Genomic DNA, 25,241 nt, shown 5'->3' with positions numbered 1-25,241 from the left:
AACAACTCGCATTCATACAACACTTTAAAATTTGCAAACCCTGTGTGGTAGGGAATTTTACAGATTAGGAAACTCCTCTGGGAAACGCAGCTAGAAAGTATCTCAGCACGATTCAAACCCAAATTAAATCTGCCCTCTCTACTATGGGAGCCTCGTAACATCTGTAGTCTGCCAATAGTTTTAATACATCATTCCCACAGTACATGTTGGATTGAAAAAAACTTAGGTAAATATTCTACTGTGGGGTCCCCTCTCCTTTCGTCACGCGCTGTCCTAAAACTCCAGATTAAAAATAGCCCAACCACCTGCCAGCTTACAGTAAGACAACAGTTAGGCTATTCTTAGACTGGGAACAAAATCAAGCCAGTAGACCACATAGTGGGTCCCAAGGGCCATGACTTAAATTATCCAGAACTTCTGAAGATTTTAGTAACCAAGCTACAACCTGAAAGAGGTCCACTATAATGAACCATATGAAAACATAAATGAGAGGATTAACTAAGAAGGCCAAATGAAAAAGGAGATCAGGAACAACAAATCCAAATTAACAGCTTTCCAGAAGCTATTTAAACTCCCTAGCACTTTTCCCTCCACTTCTAAGTTACTAAAAGATTTCTAAAACAGGAAAATAACCATAATGTTAGATGGTGGTGGAACTATTACATGCCAGTATATCAAGAACAGTGATTCAGTAAAGATAGGAACTCCTTCTAATGGCACATATCATAACGAGAATCAGTGATTTACTTATGGTCACATAGGTATTATGTGAGAGGAATTGAGCCTGGTCAAGACCAATGCTGTTGATTACATATTAGACTAACTTTTTTTATTGAGATTAAGTGACTAAATAAATAGTAGTACCTAACATTTATCATTCATATCAGCAGTCCCCAACCCTATATAAGCATGAATCCTATAAGCACAACTGACTTAAAACCAGGAAGGAAAAAAACAGCAATACAAAGGGGAAACTGGTCTAAGGGCCAGCACATATAAACAGGGACTAATCCTATCATGCCATCTATAGTAGGGAACATATTAGCAACTGAATTTTCAAACAGGATAACAGTAATCATTAATAATAAAAAAATAGAGAACAGGTTTAAAATACTTAAAAAATATAATTGTTTCTGGAATATAATAAAAGTGGTGCCATTTTGTAATAAAAGCATTGCAATTGATATTTTGACATAACTTTTTTTCCAAGCCAAGACTTTATTGGGGGCAGCTAGGTGGTGCAGTGGATAGAGCACCAGCCCTGAAGTCAGAAGGACCTGAGTTCAAATTCGGCCTCAGACCAAACAATTGACACTTGCTAGCTGTGTGACCCTGGGCAAGCCACTTAACCCCAATGCCTTTTAAAAAAAAACTTCACTGAATTAATATGGATTGTGTCATTAGTATACATACTGTTTCAATTCTTCAACTGTGAAATTAGTGAGATCAGGAACATCTTGATCTTCACTTTGATCTTCTTCTTCTTCCTCAGGGGGAGGCTGTGTAGCGACTTCACTTACTTCTTTAATTTAAAAGGAACATAACACATTTCTTAATGATTTCTGAAAATATTTGAATGGATTCTTTACAGGGGAGAATTCAAATGTCAAAGGCATAAAGGAGACTACTATAAGCAATATTTAAAAGCCTACCAATTTTGTATATTTCAGTATGCAAATGTTAATAAAACTATGAACTGGTATGTCATAATTTGTACAAGAAGAAACTTTAACCATGAAGCTTACTAAACTGCTAGTTATTTTTTTCAAATGATGATAAAGCTCAACAACTCAAGTTTTGAAAAAAATCTAGTTTGAAAAATTAATAGTTAATGAATTGCATTACAATTTTAAAAGTCATAATAAATTCGTATAACATGAAAAGCTACACATGGAATTTAATATCCACTCTGGTTCCTAAATGCTAAGATTTTATCTAAGAACCAAGAGACATAAATCTTTTAATTCACAATTCAAAGAAGCTTTATGTTGTCAGAACACCAAAATGTACTTACGAGTTGTTGCTGAATCAGGTTGGGATAATTTAAGTATTCCTGTTTTTAACAGTTTAGAGAAGAGTTCATTCACATCAACCTGGCTGAGATGATTATCAGGATATGCTCTTGGAAGAGCACCTTTGAAAAAAAAAGTGCACTTTAAAGTAATTTCCAAAGGTAAAATTAAAATGCTTTCTTTTTGGTAAGATACCCAACAATGAGCAAATGAATAGAGTGGGTAGCCCACTTTTTCTCCAAGGGGGTATATCACTACCACTATCAATCAGCATCTCAGCCTTTCCACTCCTGTTCCTAACAATGAACAATGAAGTGGGAAGTTAATGAATCAGTGAGACATACTACCCAACAATCCACAAGAAGAGATCTACATTTTACTTCCCCCTCCAAAAGAAACATGCTTCCAACTACTGACCTAAATGCTAAAAATAATGAAGCTAGATTTACAATCTACTTCTATAAAAATGCTTGAGTGCCATCAAATGGGGAATGGCTGAACAAGTTGTGGTATATGAATGTAATGGAATACTACTGTACTATAAGAAATGACGAACAGGCTGGCTTCAGAAAAACCTGGAAAGACTTGTATGGTTTGATGCTGAATGAAGTGAGCAGAACCAGGAGAATGTTGTACACAATAACAGCCATGTTATGTGATGACTAATATTGATATTAACTTAACCCTTCTCAGCAATACAAAGATCTAAGACATTCTCCAAAGGCCTCATGATGGAAAATTCTATCCACAAAGAATGGACTATGGAGTTTGAATGCAGATCGAAGCATGATATTTGCTATTGTGTTTGTTTCCTCTTTCTGGTGGTTCCTCCTATTGGTTCTAATTCTCACTTACAACATCACTAATGTGAAAATATGTTTAATAGGAATGTATATGTATAGCCTATATCGGATTATGTGCCGTCTTGAGGAGGGAAGTTGGGAGGGGGAGAAGAATTTAAAACTCAAAAACTTGTTGATAATTCAAAATAAATTAATTTTTAAAAAATGCTTGAGTGCCACATTGCATTCCTTTGCCAGAAATGAACAAGACACAGAGAAAACCTGGTGTTAGCCTTAAAAATGAAAAAGCAAGGGGCAGCTAGGTGGCCCAGTGGATAGAGCACTGGCCCTGAAGTCAGGAGGAACTGAGTTCAAATGCGACCTCAGACCAAACACTTGACACTTGCTAGCTGTGTGACCCTGGGCAAGTCACTTAACCCCAATTGCCTAAAAGCAAAAAAAAAAAGAAAGAAAAAGCTAATTGTAATTGGTTGAGAACCCCTTGTTCTTATGGGGTTTTTAGACTGCAGCTACACAGCCTCCATACCCATCTGACCACCTAAATTACCCCTTTGCCAAGAAAATTCATCAATAAGACAGTTCTCTTCATTCCTAAAACTTCAAGAGGAAACATTGAACACGGATAACTATTCTTCTTGTTTATATTGTATCTGATCAAATGTTTGGAACTCAATTCTATATATTATAAACATGGGACTAAAAGCCAGAAGACCTGTGATATTTGTACCATGTAACCTCGGGCAAGTCATTTAACCTCTGAGCTCCAATTTCCTCATTGGTAAAAGAGTAATAGTAATTCCGCAGCCTATCCTACCAAGTTGTTGTGAGATAATTTGTGAGAATGGCAAAATGCTTTCGAACTTTATGTAATTCCAATAACTGCTTCAGAGAGTACATTAAATGAACCATAGGCACAAAATGGAATTTGGCTAGGATGCTCAGTCACTTCAGAGAGTTCAGCCATTCCCACAATTTGTAATTAACTCCAATATCTTACCACAGTGTGATGCTATACTTCCGAAGATGTTCCTTTATGGATAACACAGAACCAAAACAACTGCTTTGCTAACTAACTGGCTATGTTGGCCTAATTCTTAGTTCTAAAAATTTGTATTTGTTCCCTTTCATTATATATCAAGATTTAAAATTATAGGAAACCTCATTCAATTATAAGATAAGCTATGGACCTTTCTGATCAGTCCATATTAGGATAAATGTATTATTAGATCAACTAGATAGGGATACCACTTACATATTCTATTTAGCACCTAGTTCAAAAGGCACTCAAATTATGAACTTTATTTTATGGCTGCTAAAACAATGTATCTGCTACAAGCTATCTTAACAAGCTACAGCTATGCAAATATAACCAATATTATCTATTACAAGCTATACATACAACCTATGGCTTGTTTATACATTATTTGTTTGCTTGTTGTCCCCATCAGATTGTGAACTCTTGAGGGCAGGAATTGTCTTTTGCCTCTTTTTGTATCCTCAGTACTTAGTAAAGTGCCTGGAACATAGTAAGTGCTTAATAAATGTTTACTGATTGATTATTAGATTATTATTATAATGTGATTTGTTATTTATGTAATTCTACCTCAAGTATACTCACCCTTCTAAACTTTCCTCCCCTCTTCTTGAAGCACACCATAAGTCACAATTATTTGCTAATCATTTCTGCCTATAATATGTGAATGGCCATGAACAGGGCAAGCTGAGTGTTCGAACAAAAAAGCAAACTTTGATATGACTTGGATACGTATTAAATAAGAATTCTCTAAAACAAAATATGCTCCCTCAAAAACACCATCATTTTCTGAAATCAAAAAAAGTTTACTAATCAGCAAGGCAAATACTATAATTTGCAACTAGGACTCAACTTTTAAAAGTACGTACCTGCTGGATTCTGAACAAAAGTACCAGGATTTTGTGGATGAACTGGTAAAAACTGTTGTCCTTGTCCAAAAGCTACAGGCTGAGTAACACCAGAGAGAACCTTTAAAAGAATACATTTTGTAAACATGTATACCATTTCTATATTTATGTAAAAACTTCAATATTTAATTACAATAAATTTTAAAAATATGCTTGCTATAAATTTGCACAGATATTACATGCTAAATTTTTATTAAAGTATGATAAAGTATGACAATTTCATTTTAACACATCTTGACTTACTTCGGGGGGCAAGTGAAAGCATATAACCATTAAATAAAATGCAAATGAGAAAAAAAAACAGCATTATGGATGTAAGAGAACAGATCTGGTAGAAATCAAGAAAATATATTTTTCAGATTTAATCAATACTTTCAAATATAGTTAAAATTAAGTTGTAATAATAATATTTAATTCTTTTTCTACTCTTATGCAGAAATCTAATTATAAAGTATCTCACTACAGAAAATAATTCAGTATTAAAACAATCCATTTTGGAGGCCATCCAAAGAAAAGTTTAAGACTGAGAGTAATTTTCTTTTCAAATCAAAGGATTTCCTAGTAAGAATACCACTAAACCAATCTCTATAGGTCTGACCTCTGGACATGAATATAATAGTTAAGTTTTTAAGTATATGAGTAAAATCAACACCAAAGTACACTACATTGGACCAGTCCAACATTCAAAGTTAAGGCATGTAAAATGTTATATAGAAAGATTTAAGAAAATTTTAGATTTATATAACATCTTATCTGAACAATAACTGACAAGTGGCATGTACATCACTTCTGAGAATTAAAACAACCTATTAAAATGAAAAGATCTTTCTTTTATAAGGAGCCAAAAACTGCAAAACAGCCTTCAAAATTATTTCAAAATAATTTAAATATGGCTTAAGCTGTCAAGACAACTTCACTTCTTTCAAGTCATCAAGAAGAATTATTAAGTACCTACTGTAAGCCAGGCACTGTGGTAAAGGCTGGGGAGAAAAGAAAAACTAAAATTCGCCCATGCTTTCAAGCTCAGAGACTAAAAGAGGAAGAGAACATGAAAACAACTATGTTTAAATAGAAAATATACATGAAAAATTGTAAATAATCAAAAGAGGGAAGACATTAGCCTTGGGAAAGACTTCTTATAGAAGGTGCAATTTTAGCTGGGAAATGAAGCCAGGAAATGGAGATGAGGAAAGAAGGCATTCCAGGCATGGAAACCAGCCAGTAAAATTTGGGAAAATGGAGTTTCTTGCTCCAGTAACAGCATGGAGACCAGTATCACTAGATCACAGAGTATATTCAGGTGAATGAGGAATAGGAGACTGAAAAGGTAGGAAGAGGTATTTGACCTTAGAGAAACAGGAAGCAACTAGAGTTTACAGTTTACTGGGGGAAGGGGTAGAGAAAGAGGAAGGTTGATATTCAAGTCCGACCTAAGTCTGATGTGAACTTTATGAAGATAAATTGGACAGCTGAGTGAAGAATGCACTAGAGTGGGAAGATCTGAGGCAGAGAGATGAATAGAATGCTACTGCAATCTCAAGGGACGAGGTTAAAAAGGGCCTCCACCAGGGTAGTGGCAGGGTCAAGAGAAACAGGGGACATATAGCAGATGTTATGAAAGTAGAAACTATAGGACTTAGCAAGTGATTAAATATGGGTATGAGAGACAATGAATAGTTGGATGACACCTAGGTTTTAAGCCTGAGTGACTAGAAGGACGGCGATACCCTGGACAGAAAAAGGGAAAGTTTGGAGGGGAAAATAATGAATTCAGATTTGTATATGTTGAGTTTAAGATGTCTATAGAGTATTCAATATAAGACATCTACTAGGATATATGAAGAATGTGAATCCATAGTAACAGGAGATCAAATGACAAGAGAAGAGGGCCCAGGTAGAAGCCTTGGGGGACAGACACTCAAGTTACTAGGCATGACCTTGATAAAGATGAAGGTTTATTAACAATTTCTTCCCATTACAACACACTTTTTGAGCACATAGAGGAGAGTATGATCACGAAATTCTTCAGTGTCAAGGGAAGGAAATCTGTCTTTTCAACTTACTCCACAGTGATTAGCATAGAAACAGACAAAGCAGAACTCCTGAATGTACCTTAAAATGGGCCCTTACAAAGAAGTCTTTTAAGAATTAAATCTTGAGATTATTGGTAAAATCCTAATTTAACTAATTCATTGAAATATCCAAATTTCTTGTTGTTTACATTTTGTTATGATTACATTGCAAAAGAAATCACATTCCCAGTCTGCATGGTCCAGACAAAGGAAATAAGAAGATAAAAAACAAACTTCTCTATGGAGAGTTAACAACAAAAATAAAAAACTAAGGAAAGTAAGAGCTGACATGCTCTATCTTGGTGAATGATTTGGGATTTAAATTTAGTTAGAATTTCTGTGAGCTTGAATAGGAAGACAAGAAGGAAAGCTGAACAGTTTAAAAAAAAAATCAGATGAGTTTTTTCTATTCTCCCCCCTTGTAAAAATTAAGGCATCACTTTCAACTGGTTAATTTCCTATAGGGAATTCATTAAAATTAGACTAACAAAATAAACTACTTTGTTATAAGGATAATGTTCATGAGTATTTAATGAAAATTTTTCCTGTACTGGCATTAAATGCTACCTGTATAGTTCCCTAAGAAGAAATTATCTTAGAAATAGTTAGGACATAGGCATAGACACCATCATTTCAATTAAAATAACAGAATAACTAATTATTGCCGTACTATAACAGGAAATAAAAGTTTAACCAGATTAATCACTCTAAAAAAAATGAAATATACTGCAAATAATTAAAATACCATCCATATAAATCACATGGAGAGACAGACCAGCAACTGTGGAATAAACAGAATTGAACTATTAACATAAAGTCTGGAAGAACCTGAGAAGTAGTTCCCCACCCCTCTCCATTTTATAGGCTTATTGGACTAAGAGCTAGAAGGACTTAAGAGACTAACCTATACCAAACTACCTCCATTATAGATGAGGTCAGGAAGAATGAAATGCTCAAAGTTATGTAGGTGATGAGGACCGATTAAGAATCCCTACCTAGGTCCTTTTGTCTCCACATGCAGTGTTTTCTACCATGCCACATGACCTTAATCATTATGTCTTCTTTCTAGAAGCTAAAACTCAGGGTTCTCCCTCCATTTCAATCTTAACAGAAGACAGGTAGGAAAATGGTGGAAGTGGGAATGAAAACAGTGTGAAACTGAAAAGAGGGCACTTAAAATACTAACAAAAAAGAAAGCAGAGCACTTAGAAAAATGCCTGCTTGCTCTTCTGTTAAATATGTATACAAAATATGTATGGATGTGTCAGGCCTATATAGTACAAATTATGTTCCAATTCAATGTATTAAAAAAAAAAACCAAGATTTTCAGATTAATGCACAATAAAACCACTCAATTTCAAATTCTAGCATATTCACAAAGAACTTATTTTAAAGAATCTATAAGAGCAAATAAAATTCCTTCACTCAAATTACAAATAGCAAATTAAGGAGTCTGGTTTTTAATAAACAGAAAAGACTGCTTTTTACTTTAACATCTATTTGTGTTATGCAAAGAAAAGCTATGTCTAAAGTATTTGAAAATTCTTGATTATTTTAAATATTTTTCCATAATAATAGAACTACCCTCTTATGACAGGGTTTTTACAAATTATTAACCAAAACATAAAAGAATTATCACTGATGAATAATAGGCCATTTAATAAGGCATTCTCATTATTTTAGAGAATTTTGACAAAATGACAAATTCTACTGAGTTTAAAAGGAACTACTTCAACTAATTAGACTGAAATCCCTTAGTACATACTCCAGAGTATCACTGATGTAGGAGATAACCAATGGAAAACTGGGGGTGATTAAACAGGGTTGCCTTGGGTAGAAACAGAAATTTGATGGGTTAACTTTATCTAGAGTAGATTGTTAGGATTAACAAGAACAAAGATAAGAGTACTGAAAATTATTAATGTCCTAATTTTTCTCTTTTTCTTTTTTTTCCTTTTTAGGCAATTGGGGTTAAGTAACTTGCCCAGGGTCACACAGCTAGTAAGTATCAAGAGATTCGTCTGAGGCCAGATTTGAACTCCAGTCCTCCTGACTTCAGGGCTGGTGCTCTATCCACTTCCCCACCTAGCTGCCCCTAATGTCCTAATTTTTAAAAATTAACAGACTAACTAGGTCCTTGGAAAATAAAAGATTCTAAAAAATCAGCTACAAAGATACTTGTTTGTCAGAACTTGTTTTGTTAGATCTATCTGAAGTTCCCACAAAATAGTAAGGCACTTTATCTGAACGCCAAGGAAATAGGAGTACCAGTTTCCTAGTTTCTGGTAGTGCAAAAGCAACAGCTTATCTTCAGGTCAAAGCAGAAGTTATCAACCTCAAAAAACACTAATTCCACTTTACTACCACAGAAATCATCCCTTCCTAAAATACAGGCAACTAAGGGATTTCAAAATCAAGATGAAATAGCCCCAGCCACAGTGAACTTAGTCTCCTGAAAATTTCCTCAAACCATGGCCTTAATTTGGGATCCATAAATTCAAGCCAACACCAAAGTTTTAGATTATTTTTCTTTTACCTTAGTCTCTTCCTTCATCTTTCCTAGTATTTTGTGAGGAAGTATAAATGTTTTTAACTCATTTGTAAGCCACATAATTGAAGAACGATTAAAATTAAATACACTTACTTGTTGAGATGGCTGAATATTCCCTACTGCAATTGGCGTGGGCAAATTGCTAAAGTTTCCAAACTGAGGACCCTGAAGATTCTTTTCATCAAAATAATGTCCAGATGTTCTGTTAAGTGGATTTGAGAAACTTTGTGCTCCAGGGCCATGTGGTCCATTAAAATTTGGTCCCTGAGGTGTATCAAACATTTGCTCATGTCTTTGGAACTGTATTCCTTGCGATGGTGCATTAAATGCACTGTTAGGAGGGTCATTATATGGGCCAGTCTGACTAAAAGAGACTGCATCAAGTCTCTGTGAAGGATGATTGTCAAACCTCGCACTTTGAAGACCAAGAGGAATATCAAATCTCGATGCTTGCTGGTGTTGTGGACCATCAAATCTTTGAGGCCCCGTATCAAATCTTGGTTGTACTTGCTGACCAGGTGGCCCATCAAACCTTTGTGGGCCTTGCTGACCAGGAGTTCTTTCAAACCTAGGACCGGGCTGACTATGCAAGCCATCAAATCTTGGCAAGAGAGATGGCTGACCATCAAATCTTGAAGCATGACACCCCTCAAATCTTGGACCACCTTGGCCTAGAGGTCCTTCAAATCTCATACTACCTCCTTGTACAGAAGGACCCTCAAATCTCATTCCACTTCCCTGTTGAACTAAGGGTCCTTCAAATCTGACCCCAACCCCCGGCTGACCATGTGGTCCTTCAAATCGAAGGCTTCCACTAATCTGATTATGTTGTCCTTCAAATCTCAGACCTGCCATTGGCTGGCCATGGGGACCCTCAAATCTCATACCACCACCCTGCTGAAGCAAAGGGCCTTCAAATCTGACTCCAGCACCTGGCTGACTATGGGGTCCCTCAAATCTAATTCCACTTCCTGATGCACCATGGCTCCCCTCAAATCTGAGTCCACCTACAGGCTGACCTCGGGGATTCTCAAACCTTAGAGCACCTACAGGCTGACCATGAGGTCCCTCAAACCTAAGACTACCCACAGGTTGACCACGGGGACCTTCATACCTAAGACCACCTACGGACTGGCCAGCTGGGCCCTCAAACCTCAAACTACCTGGACCCTCAAACCGCAAACCAGCCGCTCCTTCAAACCTTAAGCCACCTCCTCCTGGCTGTCCAAGTGGCCCTTCAAATCTCAAAGGAGTACCTCCTGGTCCCTGAGGACCTTCAAATCTCAAAGGACACCCACCTCCTAGCTGACCTTGTGGTCCTTCAAACCTCATAGGTCCCCCTCCCCCTATTTGTGCTGGTGACCCTTCAAACCGAAGAGAAGCTGGTGTTGGAGGTCCATCAATTCTAGGGTTTGGCTTATTAGGTCCTTCAAAAATCATTTTAGTTGGGCCATCTCCCCTTGCTACAGATGGCCTAGAAGGTCCATCAAATAATGGTCTATCTTCAGCTAATGCTGTAAGTCTCTGATTTGTTGTATCGAGGCTTGAATATCTCGATGCTGGGCTATCTGCAAATGTTTTATCTGAATCTTCATATCTAGGCCTCTTGAGTGCAAAACGTTCACTGAATGGAGACCTTTGCTCCTCTCGGACACCTTCAGAGAGAAAAGAACATTTAAATTTCCTCAAATCTGCATACACATCAAATCACCTGAAAAACCCCTTTATTGCTGACACTAAAATTAACTATTATTTCTCCTTCACTAAAATCCATCACCACCTAAGCAATTTCAAAGTCATAATTTATTTTACACTTTGTACCTTTAGCGGAGACTTGCTCTTCATGCCTTCTTCGACCATCATGGGGGGAAAGATTCTCCGCATAAGTACGGCTTCCAGATATTGGAGAAAGACGCCTTGATCTTTCACTAAATTGTTCTTTTCTGTCAAACTGTGCTCCGCTACTCCTACCTCCATGTTTACTTTTGGATGGTTCACATTCTATTCCAGACAACAAAGCATCAGTCAAATGGTAATCAAAAATATCAGGATCTAAGAGATCAAGTCTTGGAAATGAATGCTGAACCTGTGTCCTTTTGAGTTTAGCTTTATGCTCATAATATGTTAATTCAGCATCAGACAGGAGAGGTTTCTTTTTTAATCCACCTTTATTTTCTTCTGTAGGACTATCCCACACATTGCATCTATGTTTTCCTTCTTGATACTGGAAGAGCTGACGAATCTGATGAACAACAACAAGGAATTCATCCTGTGTAATCTCACCAGATGTTAAACTGTCATTTGCCTGCACAAAATTTAAAAAAGGGGGGGGGGGAGAATTAAGTAGTTTCAATGAACAATATTTACGAAAATTCAAAACAAAAGATAACAGTAATAACTATGGAATGAACCACCATAGTTACCTTTTTAAGTAATTCTCTTTTGCTTGCAGAAGTTAATTCCTTAGGAATCTGAAGATTGGCATCTACGCTTAATCGATGTTGTTGTTTGGGGGTCCGGGATGATAAAATTCCTTTAGCACTGCCCCAACTCTCTCTATGCCTTAGATGAGGTGATTTACCAAGTCCTTGATGCTCTTCACCCTGTTGTAAGCTGAAACAAATACCATATGTTAACACTCAAATTTAAATCAGTAAAATCCTATGTTTAAGGATGCTTTGATCTAGGTATAAAAATAAGCTCTTCTTTTTGACATTTAAAAGCACTTCATAACCAGGCCCCATCCTACTTGCCCAGTCTCATTACACACATACTATGAGCAAAACAGTTCTCCTTACTCTTGTTCTTCATGCACGGTTCTCTCCCATTTCCCTTTTCAATACTTTTGCATTAGCTGTCCTCTATTCCAAGAATACATGAGTTCTCTTTTCAACCCTTCCCTCCTACCTTTTATGACTTCCTACAAGACTCAGCTCAAATATCTTCTGCAAGGGAGGTCTTTCCTAGACCTTCCTCCCTCCCCACGAAGTCTTACTGCCAAAATTATCTTAAAACTATTTTATATATGCCTATATATGTACATGATGTTTCCTTTGGCTAGAATATAACCTCTACAAAGGCAAGGACTACTTCACTTTCATCTTTGCATCCCAACACATGGTACCAGTGCCTAGAACACATTAAGAAATGCCTGCTGATTGAGTAAAAGTATATAAAAGTAAAAACATTATCACTCTAAAAACATATACATTAGTACATTTCTAATCAAAATATAACAACTTACCTTTTATTTTCCTCCCAACCAGATTTCCATCTTTTTGTAGACTTAGAGCTTTGCCAATTTTCTACATTCTCCTTTGGTTCAGATCCTGATTTTGTAGAATGTTGATTTACAGTTTCTTGTGGTCTCTCTTCTTGAGTCTTTTTCACTCGTCTAGGATCTCGAGTGTCCTGCTTAGCACTTCTCTTATTAGAATTTCTTTCATCACGAGAAGCTTGTGTAAATTCTTCTACATGTGACTGCTTAACTCCTGACTGGCGTAGCTTTCCAGTTTTAGGTGTAGAAGTAGAAGGAGAAATGCTCCTTTGTCTTCGTTTAGGTGAGCGCCTATCTCTCCTTTTTGGAGAATGCGTGATTGGTGACCGAGACTTAGGAGATCGTGATCGAGACCGTTTTCTAGTACTGGATCTTCCTGTTTTTGTTCCTTGTTTTTCTGATTCTTCAGTACCAGAGTCTTGTTTTTGTACAATGCCATTTATAATTTTATTTCGACCTCCAGTGAGTCTATGTTCAGATGACTTCACATGCTCTTCTTTATCTTTTTTTTCTGAAGATTTTCTCTTCTCTTTTGAGTCGTCATCTTTGCCATCAGGTTTATCTTGGAGGTGTTTTTTTAATCGGGGATCTCTTTTGCTCATTTCAGGGACCCCTCGACCACTTTCGGATTCCTGATTTTTTGTATCTTTTGTATGAGAAAATTTGTTTTTCAAAGGTGAAGGAGATTTAGATTTGGATTTGGTATCTAACTGGTCAAGTTCTTTTTTTGTGATTTTTTCACCTGATTTACTTTTTTCTTGCTTTGATGAGTTTTGTTTGTCAGTAGGTATAGATTTATTTGCCTTGATATCAGATTGATTCATTGTATTTACTAGAAAGTCTTTCCTGTGACTTTGCTCTTTACTATGAGAAGAATGTTGGCTAATCCGATTAAGACGAGGATCTCTGTTTGTTACTTTCATATCCTGGAGCTGTGAAGATGAGGAAGAAGATGGACGACTCTTTTCAGGCTGTACAGAAACCTGATGAGAAGTTTTAACTGCCATAGGTGGAATTTGTGAAACAAGTAATTTGGAAGGTGCTGATCCAGGAACTATGTTAGATACCCCTTGCTGAACACTAAGAGAAACTGCCTGAAAAAAACAAATAAATTTTACCATATAAAAACTGTAAAAACTGCGAATCAGCTGTCAAAAATTCTGAAACGAGAAAACAAATATTCCATAATAAGTCCAGTCCAATTATTCATCCACTCAATAATCACTGAATACCTAATGCCACATAACATTGTATTAAGCAAGACTGCAAAGAAATTAGTGTTTCACAACCTATTTTTTTGAGCCATCCTGATTTCCTTAATGTAGAGAGGCCCCTGTGAATTATTTGTCACTGAATATACTACAGACCACCTGGACAGAAAGAGTAAAAGATGAGAATTTTGGGAAACATCACAAGCCTGGCAAAGGCATGATGTAGATTTTCCAAACATCTGCTGTAGAGCTCTCTGCCAAAAGCAGAGTAGACAACTTCTTGACTTGCCTCAGTGATAATCAAATCCTTCAAAAGATGGGAAAAGAGATAGAGCACTGGCCCTGGAATCAGGAGGACCTAAGTTCAAATCCGACCTCAGAAACATAACACTCACTAGCTGTGTGACTCTGGGCAAGTCACTTAACCCCAACTGCCTCACCAAAAAAAAAAAAAGATAGGAAGAAAAACCAACAAGGAGAAATTCTATTCTAGATTTGACTCTCACAAACAGGGAAGAAATGTTTGCTAGGGTGGAAGTGATGGGGACAGTAGAGGAAAGTTTACTCTACTCCAGGGTTTGTGAGAAAGGAGGTGAAATTCAAGAATAACTAGACATGCACCCTACATTTTGGAAAAGCAGATTTCAAAGGGTTCACAGGAAAAAGAGGTCAGATCCCATGTGGACAAATGATCTGGGGGAAGTCAGCCCAGGAAGGATGGGAGATGCTTATATCTCTCTATCTTCTCCACAAAAACAATATGAGATACCTTATCAAAAACTTTGCTAAAATCTGGGCAAACTATATCCACAACATTCCCTTCAAGTCAACAAAAATTTATTAAGCATCTACTACATACCAGACACTGTGTTAAGTACTGGGGATACAAAGGAAGGCAAAAAAACAGTCCTTGCTCTTAAGAAGCTCACAGTCTAACGAAAGAGACAACATGCAAACAATATAAATACGGGATAAATTGGCAAAAATCTCAGAAGAAAGGCACTAATATTACGAAGGACCATGAAAGGATTCTTGCAAGAAGTATAACTTTAAGCTGAGGCTTGAGGAAGCCAGGTGGCAGAAATTAAAAGAGAAAAGTTCCAGGAATGGAAGAGATAGCCAGTGAAAACACTCAACAGTAATGAGACAAGAGTGTCTTGTGTAAAGAGCACTAAGAAGGACAATATTGCTGGAGTGTAGAGTATGTATAGGAGAATAAAGTATGATAAGACAGGAAGTAACCAAGTAATAAATCTCTTGAAAAAGGAAAACAGGATTTTACTTTTGATTCAGGAGGTATAATAAGGAGCCACTAAAATTTATTATTTTGGGAGATTATGGGTTTGTTGTGGTCAGATCTTCATTACTTGTTTTATAATCTTGTCCAAAAAAAAAAATCTCAAGATAATACAGTTGAATAATTCCAGTGGGGAAAAAAATATGATTTGTCTGAAGCAACCAATGTGGACAAACAAGGAATTTACTAACCTAGATTTCAATAAAAATGTGCAGAAAATGAAAGTAAGACAAGCTAACAAAAGATGAATATAAGAGTAGCATCATCCCATAAAAATATTGTCAGGAATACTAAAGCTCAGAATAAACAAAGGCTGGTGAGAGAAGCAAAGGACAACAACAAAAACAGCTACACTGGAAGAAAAAGGAGGATCAAAGGGATAGAACCTTTGACCGGAGTGCCAAGAATGTAATTAAGTAATAGAGAAAGCAGATTCTCATTTTTTGAAAGGCAAACGTCCTGATTTTTAAAGAAAGAAAAAGAGAATGGTCTGTAAACCAGAGACCAATAAGCTTTATTTTCATTCATAGGAAAACTCTGAGATTAAAGAAATGACTGGGAAAGGGAAGCTGTGACAAAAAGCCGACATATCTTCTTCAAGAAAGTATTACGCTAATCTGATTTCCTTTTTTTTTTTTACAGGATTATAATACCAAAAAGAAAATGTTTTAGCTACAGTTTACTTCTAAATTTCAGCAGTTTTTGATAAAGTCTCTCATACTATTTTTGTGGACAAATTGAAAAGAGGTGGAGTAGATAATAACAATCAGTTGAATCAAACTGGCTGACTATTCAAAGAATAGTTGTTAATGGCTCAATAACAATGTTAGTCTCCAGAAGTAATCTTAAGGGATTTCTAGTCTTGTACTATTTAGCATTTTTACCAACAGCTTGGATTAAGGTATTAGAGATATGCTCATCAAATGTAAATGACATAAAGCAGGGAAGAATAGCAAACATACTACATGACAGGATCCAACAAGATTTTAGACAGGTAGAACATTGGGCTGAATCTCATAAAAGAATTCAAGTGGAATATATGTAAACTCTTAGAATTGGATTTTTTAAAAAATCAACTTCACAATAATAAGAGAGATATGGAATGGCATTCCGAAAAAGATGGGGGTTTTAGTGAGCTGCAAACTCAGTATGAGGCACATGATGTGACAACCAAAAAGGTGAATACAATCATGGGTAGAGCACAAAGGCAGGTATAGCTTGTAAGAATAGGAAGGTCCCACTATAATCTTCCATCGAGATATTTCATCTGGAGTATTACCTTCAGTTCTGGTCATTATGGTTTAAGGAGACTATTGTTAAGGTAGAGAATATTCAGCAGATAGCAATGAGGGTGATAAAGTGCCTCGAGTACCTATCTTTTACAAAATGGTTGAAGGAACCCAATCCTATATAATTCAGGGACATGACAGCTGTCTTCAAGTATCTGAAGAGCTATCACATAAAGGAAGGGTTATACTTGTTCTGTGCGGCTCCAGAGAGGTGGAACTAGGAACAATGGGTACAAGCTGCAAAAAAGACAGTTTAGGTTTGATGTCTGGAATAATCTTCCTAACAACTGGAGGTCCAAAAACTGAAAGCTGCCTAAAAAACCGATAAAAGTGATGGATTCCCCCTCCTTGGAGGTCTTCAAGCAGAAGCTAGACAACCCTTGTCTAGTATAATTATAGCAAAGGTTCATTTCGTGTATGGGACTAGAGATCCACTATGTTTCCTTCCAAATGTCAGTTTCTAGAATTCTGTGAAACATCCTCCATCAACAACTCAACAACTGTTTTGCAATTTTTAGTCTTAGAAATCTGCCCAGGGCAGTAAGAAGTTAGGAGACTTGCTCAGGGTTCCTCAGTCAAATGTGTCAAAAAGGGAAATTAAACCAAAATTATCCTCATTCCAAGATCAGTTCTATGTACTATACTAGGACACAGCTACCACTATTGTGCCCAATTCTCCCTTTTGGTCCCACTGCCTCACCAAATAACCAGACACAGAAAGCAGAGAAAATGTTTCCTCTACTAGTCCAATATTTTTTAACCTGATTATACACCAAGAATGTTTTCAGTGACTAGTTTCTAGGTTCTAAAATTCAGTGCTCAACAAGCCAACACTAAATAAGGCACACGAATAATTACCCACATGTATATGGCCCCACACTGCTGGCCCTATCCTTAAGTCTTCACCCTGAAAATATCATGTAGCAGTAAAAACCTATTTCTTACACAGGTGAGTTAGGAACATAGATTTAGCACCAGAAAGGCCCTTAGAGGTCCTATAGAGGTCCAGCCCTCACACTTTTACTGATGAAGTAAAAGGCCAAGAGAGGTTAAGTAATTTGTCTGAAGTCTTCTCCTTATTCCTCTAAACTTGTTAAGAGCTTCCTTTGCAAAGAGTTTATAGGACCTAATTTCTCAAAAAATATAGATTTAGGCTTATAAAACATTAAAGACTATGCCAACATTTTCTATAATATACAAGGAAATTGTGATTTACATATCTTTCAGAGTATCAAAATTTAACCTATTTAAAGTTCCGTGCTACCAAAGCAACCATTTTTAAAGATCTCTCTCAAATGCTTTATTAAGTTATTAAAGGAGACAGCTAGATAGCACAGTGGATGGAGTCAGAGTCAGGAAGAGATGAGTTCAATTCCAGCCTCAGACACTAACTAGCAGTATGGCCTTGAGCAAGTCACTTAACTTGTTTGCCTCAATTTCCTCAACTGCAAAATGGGGATAAGAGCCAACTCCCAGGTTTGTGAAGATCAAATGAGATATCTGCAAAGTGCTTAGCACAGTGCCTAGTACAAAGTAAGTGCTATATAAATGTTAGGTGGTATTATCATCATCATAAAAAAAGCAGGCCTTTTCCCAATAAGACATTAGACTAAGTTGACATTTAAGCTCACTTTTGAATTTTAGCTTAACAATAGCAAGAATACTAAGAGTATAACAGAATTCACTTTGGAAGCAAATATTCTGTAAATATAATTATTAAGCATATAATAATAATTAAGTATGCTCTTACAGGAATTAAGTATAACTGTCTCTTTGAGGGAAGAAAACTAAATGATATACACTAAAATTCAACTTGCAAACCATTATTTTGAGACAAAAAAAAATTCTGAAACCATATGCAAATAATTAGAGTATATTGATTAAAAACCATCACCACCACACACAAAAGGGATTTCCCTTTGAGAAAGCATTAGATGTAGAATAAAACACTTTTGGGCATATATGACATTTGTCCCACTTACCAGTTGTGCCTTAGTTTGTTCCAGCTCCAGTTCTAATTTTTTCTGCTGAAGTTCTAACAACTGTTTTTGTTTTGCCAGCAGCTGTTGCCTTATCAGTTGCTCTTGGGTCAAATTCTTTTGGATATCAGGGACAATTGGAGGAGTGGAGATTCCAGGGGAACTGACCACTGTGCTAGGTGTAGGAGGCTCTTCGGGCTATAAAAGAATAGAATGAAAAGAAAAAAATATGTTATATCTACACTGGAATTTAAAAGGTGGCTCGAAAATATAACACCTTTTAAACTGAATGGTTAGCTGTCAGTTTTAAAAAGACATCTCACTTAAGAAAATTTAACACCTACAATATTTTCAAGTATGTTACAAACCTCTAACCATATTAAATTGATATTAAATTGTCAAAACTGAAAAAGGTAAAAAATGTTATAATTTATACAATAATATTGTAAAGAGAAACAAGGTTGAAAGACTTAGCAACTCTGATCATTACCAACCACAATTGCAAAGGATTCATTATTAAATATGCCCCCTTCTCGTGATGAGAGGTGATATGTCTCAGGTGAACAAGAGTTTTTTGTACATAGCCAATGTGGGAATTTGTTTTGCTTTACTATATATGTTTATAGGTTTGGGGTTTTTTGCTTTCTTGATAGGTGGTGATGAGAAGGAAGAAAATAGAAGGGAAAAATCTTAGTGAAAATAAAAGGAAAAAAAGAAATATGTTATTATGCCAACTTAAAACTATGAAGCGATTTACCTTTCAATTGAATAAATTTAGAGTTCCATATTCTGGTTTTAGTTCAGTAATTTTACAACAGAAAAATGAAACCTGTGACAAGAATATGTTAACAATGTAGCATTCATTTGAAAACTTACCGATTTATTTAAAAATTTAGGATTCACATGGATGCTAGAAGTATTCACATTGGGGGGTAGAGGCTTAATTGGCCAAGCAGGATCTAAAGAATTAACTCTGACATCCAAGGCATAGAGTTTCTTCAAAGGGAAAATGTCATCCCATGTGGAGCGTAATTTAAATAAACTTTTCCTAGTATTTTCATCCACCTAGAACAACAGAACAATTCTATTGCATGTTAAGTTACTATAAAAAAGTTTTATACATAAAATGCAGTTAATCCTTTTGAATTGCTAAACTACCTTTTCTTCATCTTATGTATGGAGCTATGCCTTTTTTCTATGAACATACAGAATTATCATTAATATTTAATTTATTTTGGGTTTTAAAAAATTAATTTGTTCTCCTCCAAGAAAAGCAAACTGGCAAAGCAGAAGCTGTTACTACTACTGGCTCTCATTCTAGAAAACCAATCTGTGTTTTTATAACTCTGCAACTCCAAATGGCAACTATAAAAGTTTCTTATTCACAAAGTTTCCCACATATTAGATGTAATACTCTCAAAGCAATTTACTGTGGTTCCAAAATGACTTTGTTTTTCAATCAGAGCAGTCCAAAGTTACAAGACAAAGGTGTATCAGAATGAGGTGTATCAAAATGAGGTGTATCAAAACGCGTACTTTTTAAACTTAAATGGTGAGGACATGGGTTAGAATTAGACCACTTCCAACCCCCAGCACAGAGGACCTTGTACATAGTAGTAGGCATTTACATGTGTGAATTTTTTTCCTTCAAAGAGAACAGTTCCTATTGTAAGGTTTCTTAGAAAAGGATGGTGAGATAAAAGTTAAGACAATAACTATCTCAACAAATTCTCCATTACTTGTATAAAAAGGTTAGCATAATGAATAAAGAAAATCTGTATATAAACTTAAAACCTTCCAAAAGTCAATTTCTAAAACTGTGCTAACAGCCAAAGTAACTAGCTTTAACTTCCATATTTTATTTTACTTGCCCTCTCTCTGGAAATGCTAGCAAGTAGTTAAAAACCAAAACTATCTAGCAGCTAGAAGAGGCATCATGGATCCTAGCATTTCCACAACCCAGATTATCTGCCTCTGAATAGTCAAAAAATCAGTGGTAACTTGAGTCTTCTGACATCAAATATTATTATAGTATTTATTTAGAAGTGTATTTGACAACCTACTTAATGGAATCAACTATAAAAAACACATGTGAATTTAGACTAAGATACAAATTAATTTAAACTGAGGGTTGATGTCACATGAAAACAGATAAACAAAGAGCCTTATTATCTAAAAATACGGACCCTCCAAACACTCAAAATTGTCTCTCTTCCCTTCATCAGAGCCTCGCAGAAATGAGTCCCTCTGACAAGGGTCTGAGCTAGTCACTACTAATGATGATCAGAAATGCCATTTATAGTCTAAAATATTCATTTTCAGTGCAATTCCAGTATATATTGGTACTTCCTTCCTCTAAGTATCTAAGATACATTTTCTATTAACATTAAGTGTTATTAACTTATAATATGCATGTAAAATCTAACGCTGAAGACTTTTTTAAAAAACTATTTCATTCTACAACCCAATCCCAAATTAGTATTTCTCCAGATAAAAACCACTCCCATAAAAATAAAAAGTAATTATTGTCCCCTCTTCAAGAAACAACACAAAGTATGTCCAAAATTCAAATATTCCCAAAATCGTGAGATATACAGACTCGTTTGAAAGTCAGGATATTACCTAAGCAAATTCAAACTTTTTCTCATTCTTCCTCAACATTTTAAATACTGTATAAACTATACTTGATACAAAATAATAAGTATTTCAGATGACTACATACCCACAGGACACAAGAACCTACACCCCCAAAAACTTTATCTCAAATATTAAGAGAAAAGGACTGTAATACTATAGTTGGGTAAACTAACATTTCAAACTCAAGCATAATTCAGCTGGGTGATACCTCTACTTAGTAATAAACAAATTTCTGACCACCACCAAAAAAAACCTGAGAAAAATTCTGGACCAACATTTACATTGGATAGGGGTATTCAACAAACTCCACTAACAAAGATGATTTAACTTATTTTCGTTTCTTTCAAATCATTCCTGTAAATATTCTAAGTGACAAAACAACAGATTTGAAATTAATGATCAATAAAAAATAAGGACTTGAAAATAATTCTGAAAGTAAACTGTCTTCAACATTCACTTCTAGAAATTAACTAATAAAACCACTTTCTTTTTAGCAGTAAATGATAAAAGAAAAATTTTTTTAAAGAACCAAACACTTTATCCACCCAAGAAAACCCAACACAAAAACAAGTATTTATTTAATCTGGAACAGTTTTTTATAAAAATTCTGAATGTTTCTAAATGCATATATACCTTTTCAAACACACAAATAAATGTTGCAACTAGGTTTTTAGTAAAGGCAGTAAGATACTCTCTTCCAACGTTCTTCACAATGGAATCCATAAGATACATAACAGGGAGCTTCTCTGTAGAAGGAGCCTGAAGTAATAAAAAGAAACTGAGAAGTTTAGTATAAGGAAATATCATTTTAAAATTGTTTGCAAATGAATTTCCAAACCCACAAATGCAGAACTATCTTTGGTTGATAACTAAGTATCATTGGGTTGACATTAATCTATATGAAGTTCAAATGTTCAATTAATTTCTCTTACACTAACACTTGTGGAGCAAGCAAAACAAGCTCAATTACTGGGAAAGGAAAAAAATGCAATTGTAATGTAATTACTGGACACAATGTTGTTTCATATTCATGTGGTAGTAAACGGTTTTAAAAGTGGGAGAAAATGAGGTTGAGGGTGACAAAAAAAAATTCTCTTCTGCTGGAACCCAAAAGTGTTGTTTCATGACCCACACAAACTCAAAATAGTGTGCCTAGGCTTCATGAAATAACAGAGTTCAGATTTCTGGCAGAAAGCCCAAGGTAATTTCAGTAGACATTTGTTATATGTTGAATTCTACGTAGCCTATTTTCTATTAAGTCACACTGTGAAAGGACTAAAATTATTTTACAATCCTAATGAACAAGGAGACTCAGGAAGGTTTCACATCTGAGGCTAATGACAAACCACTTTTTAAACTGCATGTGAAACATGCAGCAAGTTGGGGGTTTGTTACTGATACAAGAAAAACTGGATCAAGCAGCAGGTTGAGTCATGTAAGTCAGGTTGAACTTGACACTGGCAACCACGATTTGATTTGCACCGAAGATGCTCTTCATGGGATGGACATTCCGTCGAGCTGTTTTTTTTTTCTTTGACATGCACAAACCACTGAATCTAAATTTGTGCACAGTCAGTGTGGTGATGTTGATACTGTTAGGGCTTCCAATGCAAAAGAATTGCTGTTGCCCAAGTTCAATTGCAATGCCTACCCATTCATTCATTGGCTTTTTAGTAGTAGAAGGCACAGCAAACTTCCAGAAAGCATCAGCAGGTACACAGACTTGTTGAGGAGCATTAGAGGAAGGCAAACCATACAAATTGTGTGTTGATTACACTCCTCACTTCCACAGGATTCCCCCATGGTTAAAAACCTTAAGTCATTCCCATTCACCACCTCCTTACCCCATACCTCCAAAGTGTCCAAGTTTTCTCAAACCCCCAGCAACTTTCCCCCTAGCCAAGCATAGCTAGGGTAGGGGTCACAACTCTTGAACACAATGCCACTTTATTTCACAAAACCAACTGCCCATACAAGTGTGTGGAAGTGCTCTTGCTTTTTTATATATATAATAAATATATTTAATGCCTTGTACAACTGAATTTGGCTAAAAAAACTGAATAACCTTGCATGGAATGTTTCCTCACAGTCCTAACTGGATTTTTTTTAAGGTCCACAAGGCCACTACTTTGGTAAACCATAGCCAAATATCAAACACGTCAAATGGATGTCTTTCACCCTTAAAAGGTATTGCTATACCATTTTAATCCTTGTTTTCATAAAGTGGTGGAGAGGCACTGAGGTCATCTTTTCAAAACCAAAATCTGTCCAGAATGCTACTTCTACTGTTGTGTATGTAAGTAGTATATAAATAAAGTAGGTGGAGTTTTTATGTAAAACACAGCAAGTCGTTTGTAGTTAAGGCTGTCTCAAGGTAGGGGTCAAAGTATATGTGAAAACTGAACTTCAAGTTTAGTAGTTCTGTGATTCTACAAAATAAGGATACAAAACTCCCCAAGGGCAAAACCAAGCCCCTTTGATTCTAAAATGAAATATCACCCATCCCCCCCTCCACCAGTCCCAACCCTCATTAAGATGGATTCCAAAACTGTGGCAGAATGAAGACCTTACATCTTTTCTTCAAACTGGCTTTAATTGGGGAAAATGTAGCAAACTCACAGCTCCCAATATCAGCACACAGCCCCAAGAGTTCTCTGTTCATCTATTTTACCACTGTGTATTTGTCCACAAACTAGATGTTTTTAATGTGGTTACTATTTGGGGGATTAATTTTCCAGTTCATGAAGGTCTTCTGGATCCATCGAAACAATTCTTTAAGTTTCAAGTTGAGCTACAAAATCAGGCTATTTGGAAAGTAAAATTGACAGATCACTTAAAAATAAACACAAAGCAAGCTAAGGTTTCAGTAATTAAAAAGAGCATTCAGATCCACTTTAAGAGCTAGGCCTTCAACAAGGCTAAGATATTTTAGTCTTCAAGTCCCATGGTGTCTGTGATATAGAGATAAGAAAGGAATTCCATTAACTAAGGGAATTTTAACCTATCTGCAATGTTTTTGTATTTTCAAACCTTCCTGTTTTAATTTTGTGCTTTAAAAAGGCCAAAAAAAGAGTTGTTGCGCAAAGACTATCCACATGAAAACAAAATATCGGACCCTGAAACTTGTAGTTAGCTGTCAAATTGTTAGCATGTTGGGCCTTCATTTTTTTTTTTAATGCTCACTGCTTCCTTGTCCCCTCTAAATTAAGGGCTGAAAAGGGCCATCTGAAAAAGTGTAGCACCAAACACTTAGTCGCTGTAAAGATTGGAACCTAAAGGAAGAATGAACCCCAAGTCACGGAATTTAAAGAACTTTGTTTTAAACACACAACCACATGTTTAAAAATAAGTCTTGAAAACAGATTCTACACCTTACAATGGTAAATAAAAAAGACAAATACATATTTTATATGTTTTATTCACAAATTTTATAATACCAGTCACACATTTCAAAACCATTTATTTAAAAAAAGTCAGACCACTCATTTTACACTAGACAGAAACCGTCTCTAGACAATATTTTGGTGGTTGTTGTTAAAGTGGCCTTTTAAAAGAGTTCTCTCTACTGAGGAGAGCTCATCCTGTATAACGGTACTCACTAACATTAACTAGGAAAAACTAAACCATAAATACAGGGTTTAAAATTACTTTTAAAACTCACACTGGGAGGCTATGTTATCACTCACTTTTGTAATATCTAAATTTAACAGTTAACTACTTAAATGACATCTCTCAGACTCTTCCCACTCCCACCAATAAGGTCCACAGAATAGCAAGATTATAGTCAAATAAAGTGGCACAAAGGATCACCTTCATAGATAGGTGAATAAAATGTAAACCTTCAGTTAAGGAAGAGGAAAAAGAACCAGGAACTACACTTTTTTAGAACACTACATAACAAGGCATCTATTAAGTTCTGTTCTTTCCCCTCCCCCCCTACAATTAGGATCCCAAAAAATTCGGGAAAGATTGCTTTCCCATTTCTCATACTCTGTGGATATCTTAAAGTCTCCAATAGGAGAGATGAGTGCCAAAAGGTATACTCTAGCCACCCCCACCCCAGTATGGGGTTGACGGGTGTGAGCAGCTGCCTGGCTGGCAGGGAGTGGATCCTCCTCTCTTCCCCTTCGCATCATGTGCCTTTCAGGCGCCATGTTGGGTTCTTACAAGCG

General features: G+C 35.9%; 1 protein-coding gene across 1 annotated transcript in view; it reads right to left on the bottom strand.

Moving 5' to 3' along the window:
• Positions 1–25,241, bottom strand: part of PCF11 (PCF11 cleavage and polyadenylation factor subunit) — a 33,300-nt gene that overhangs the window by 5,651 nt on the left and 2,408 nt on the right. The window contains exons 2-11 of the mRNA XM_020993826.2: positions 21,703–21,828; positions 19,309–19,497; positions 18,436–18,630; positions 12,624–13,750; positions 11,803–11,992; positions 11,201–11,684; positions 9,473–11,034; positions 4,718–4,817; positions 2,015–2,134; positions 1,414–1,522 (exon numbers count right to left, since the gene is read on the bottom strand). Coding sequence (XP_020849485.1) covers positions 1,414–1,522; positions 2,015–2,134; positions 4,718–4,817; positions 9,473–11,034; positions 11,201–11,684; positions 11,803–11,992; positions 12,624–13,750; positions 18,436–18,630; positions 19,309–19,497; positions 21,703–21,828 — 4,202 coding nt within the window. The remainder of the gene's footprint in view (positions 1–1,413; positions 1,523–2,014; positions 2,135–4,717; positions 4,818–9,472; positions 11,035–11,200; positions 11,685–11,802; positions 11,993–12,623; positions 13,751–18,435; positions 18,631–19,308; positions 19,498–21,702; positions 21,829–25,241) is intronic.

Source organism: Phascolarctos cinereus, unplaced genomic scaffold (genome assembly GCF_003287225.1).
Source record: "Phascolarctos cinereus isolate Bilbo 61053 unplaced genomic scaffold, phaCin_HiC Scaffold_726;HRSCAF=1367, whole genome shotgun sequence".
Taxonomy (NCBI): Eukaryota; Metazoa; Chordata; class Mammalia; order Diprotodontia; family Phascolarctidae; genus Phascolarctos; species Phascolarctos cinereus.
Note: the sequence above shows the minus strand (reverse complement) of the source record. Positions and strands in the feature narration are given on the sequence as shown.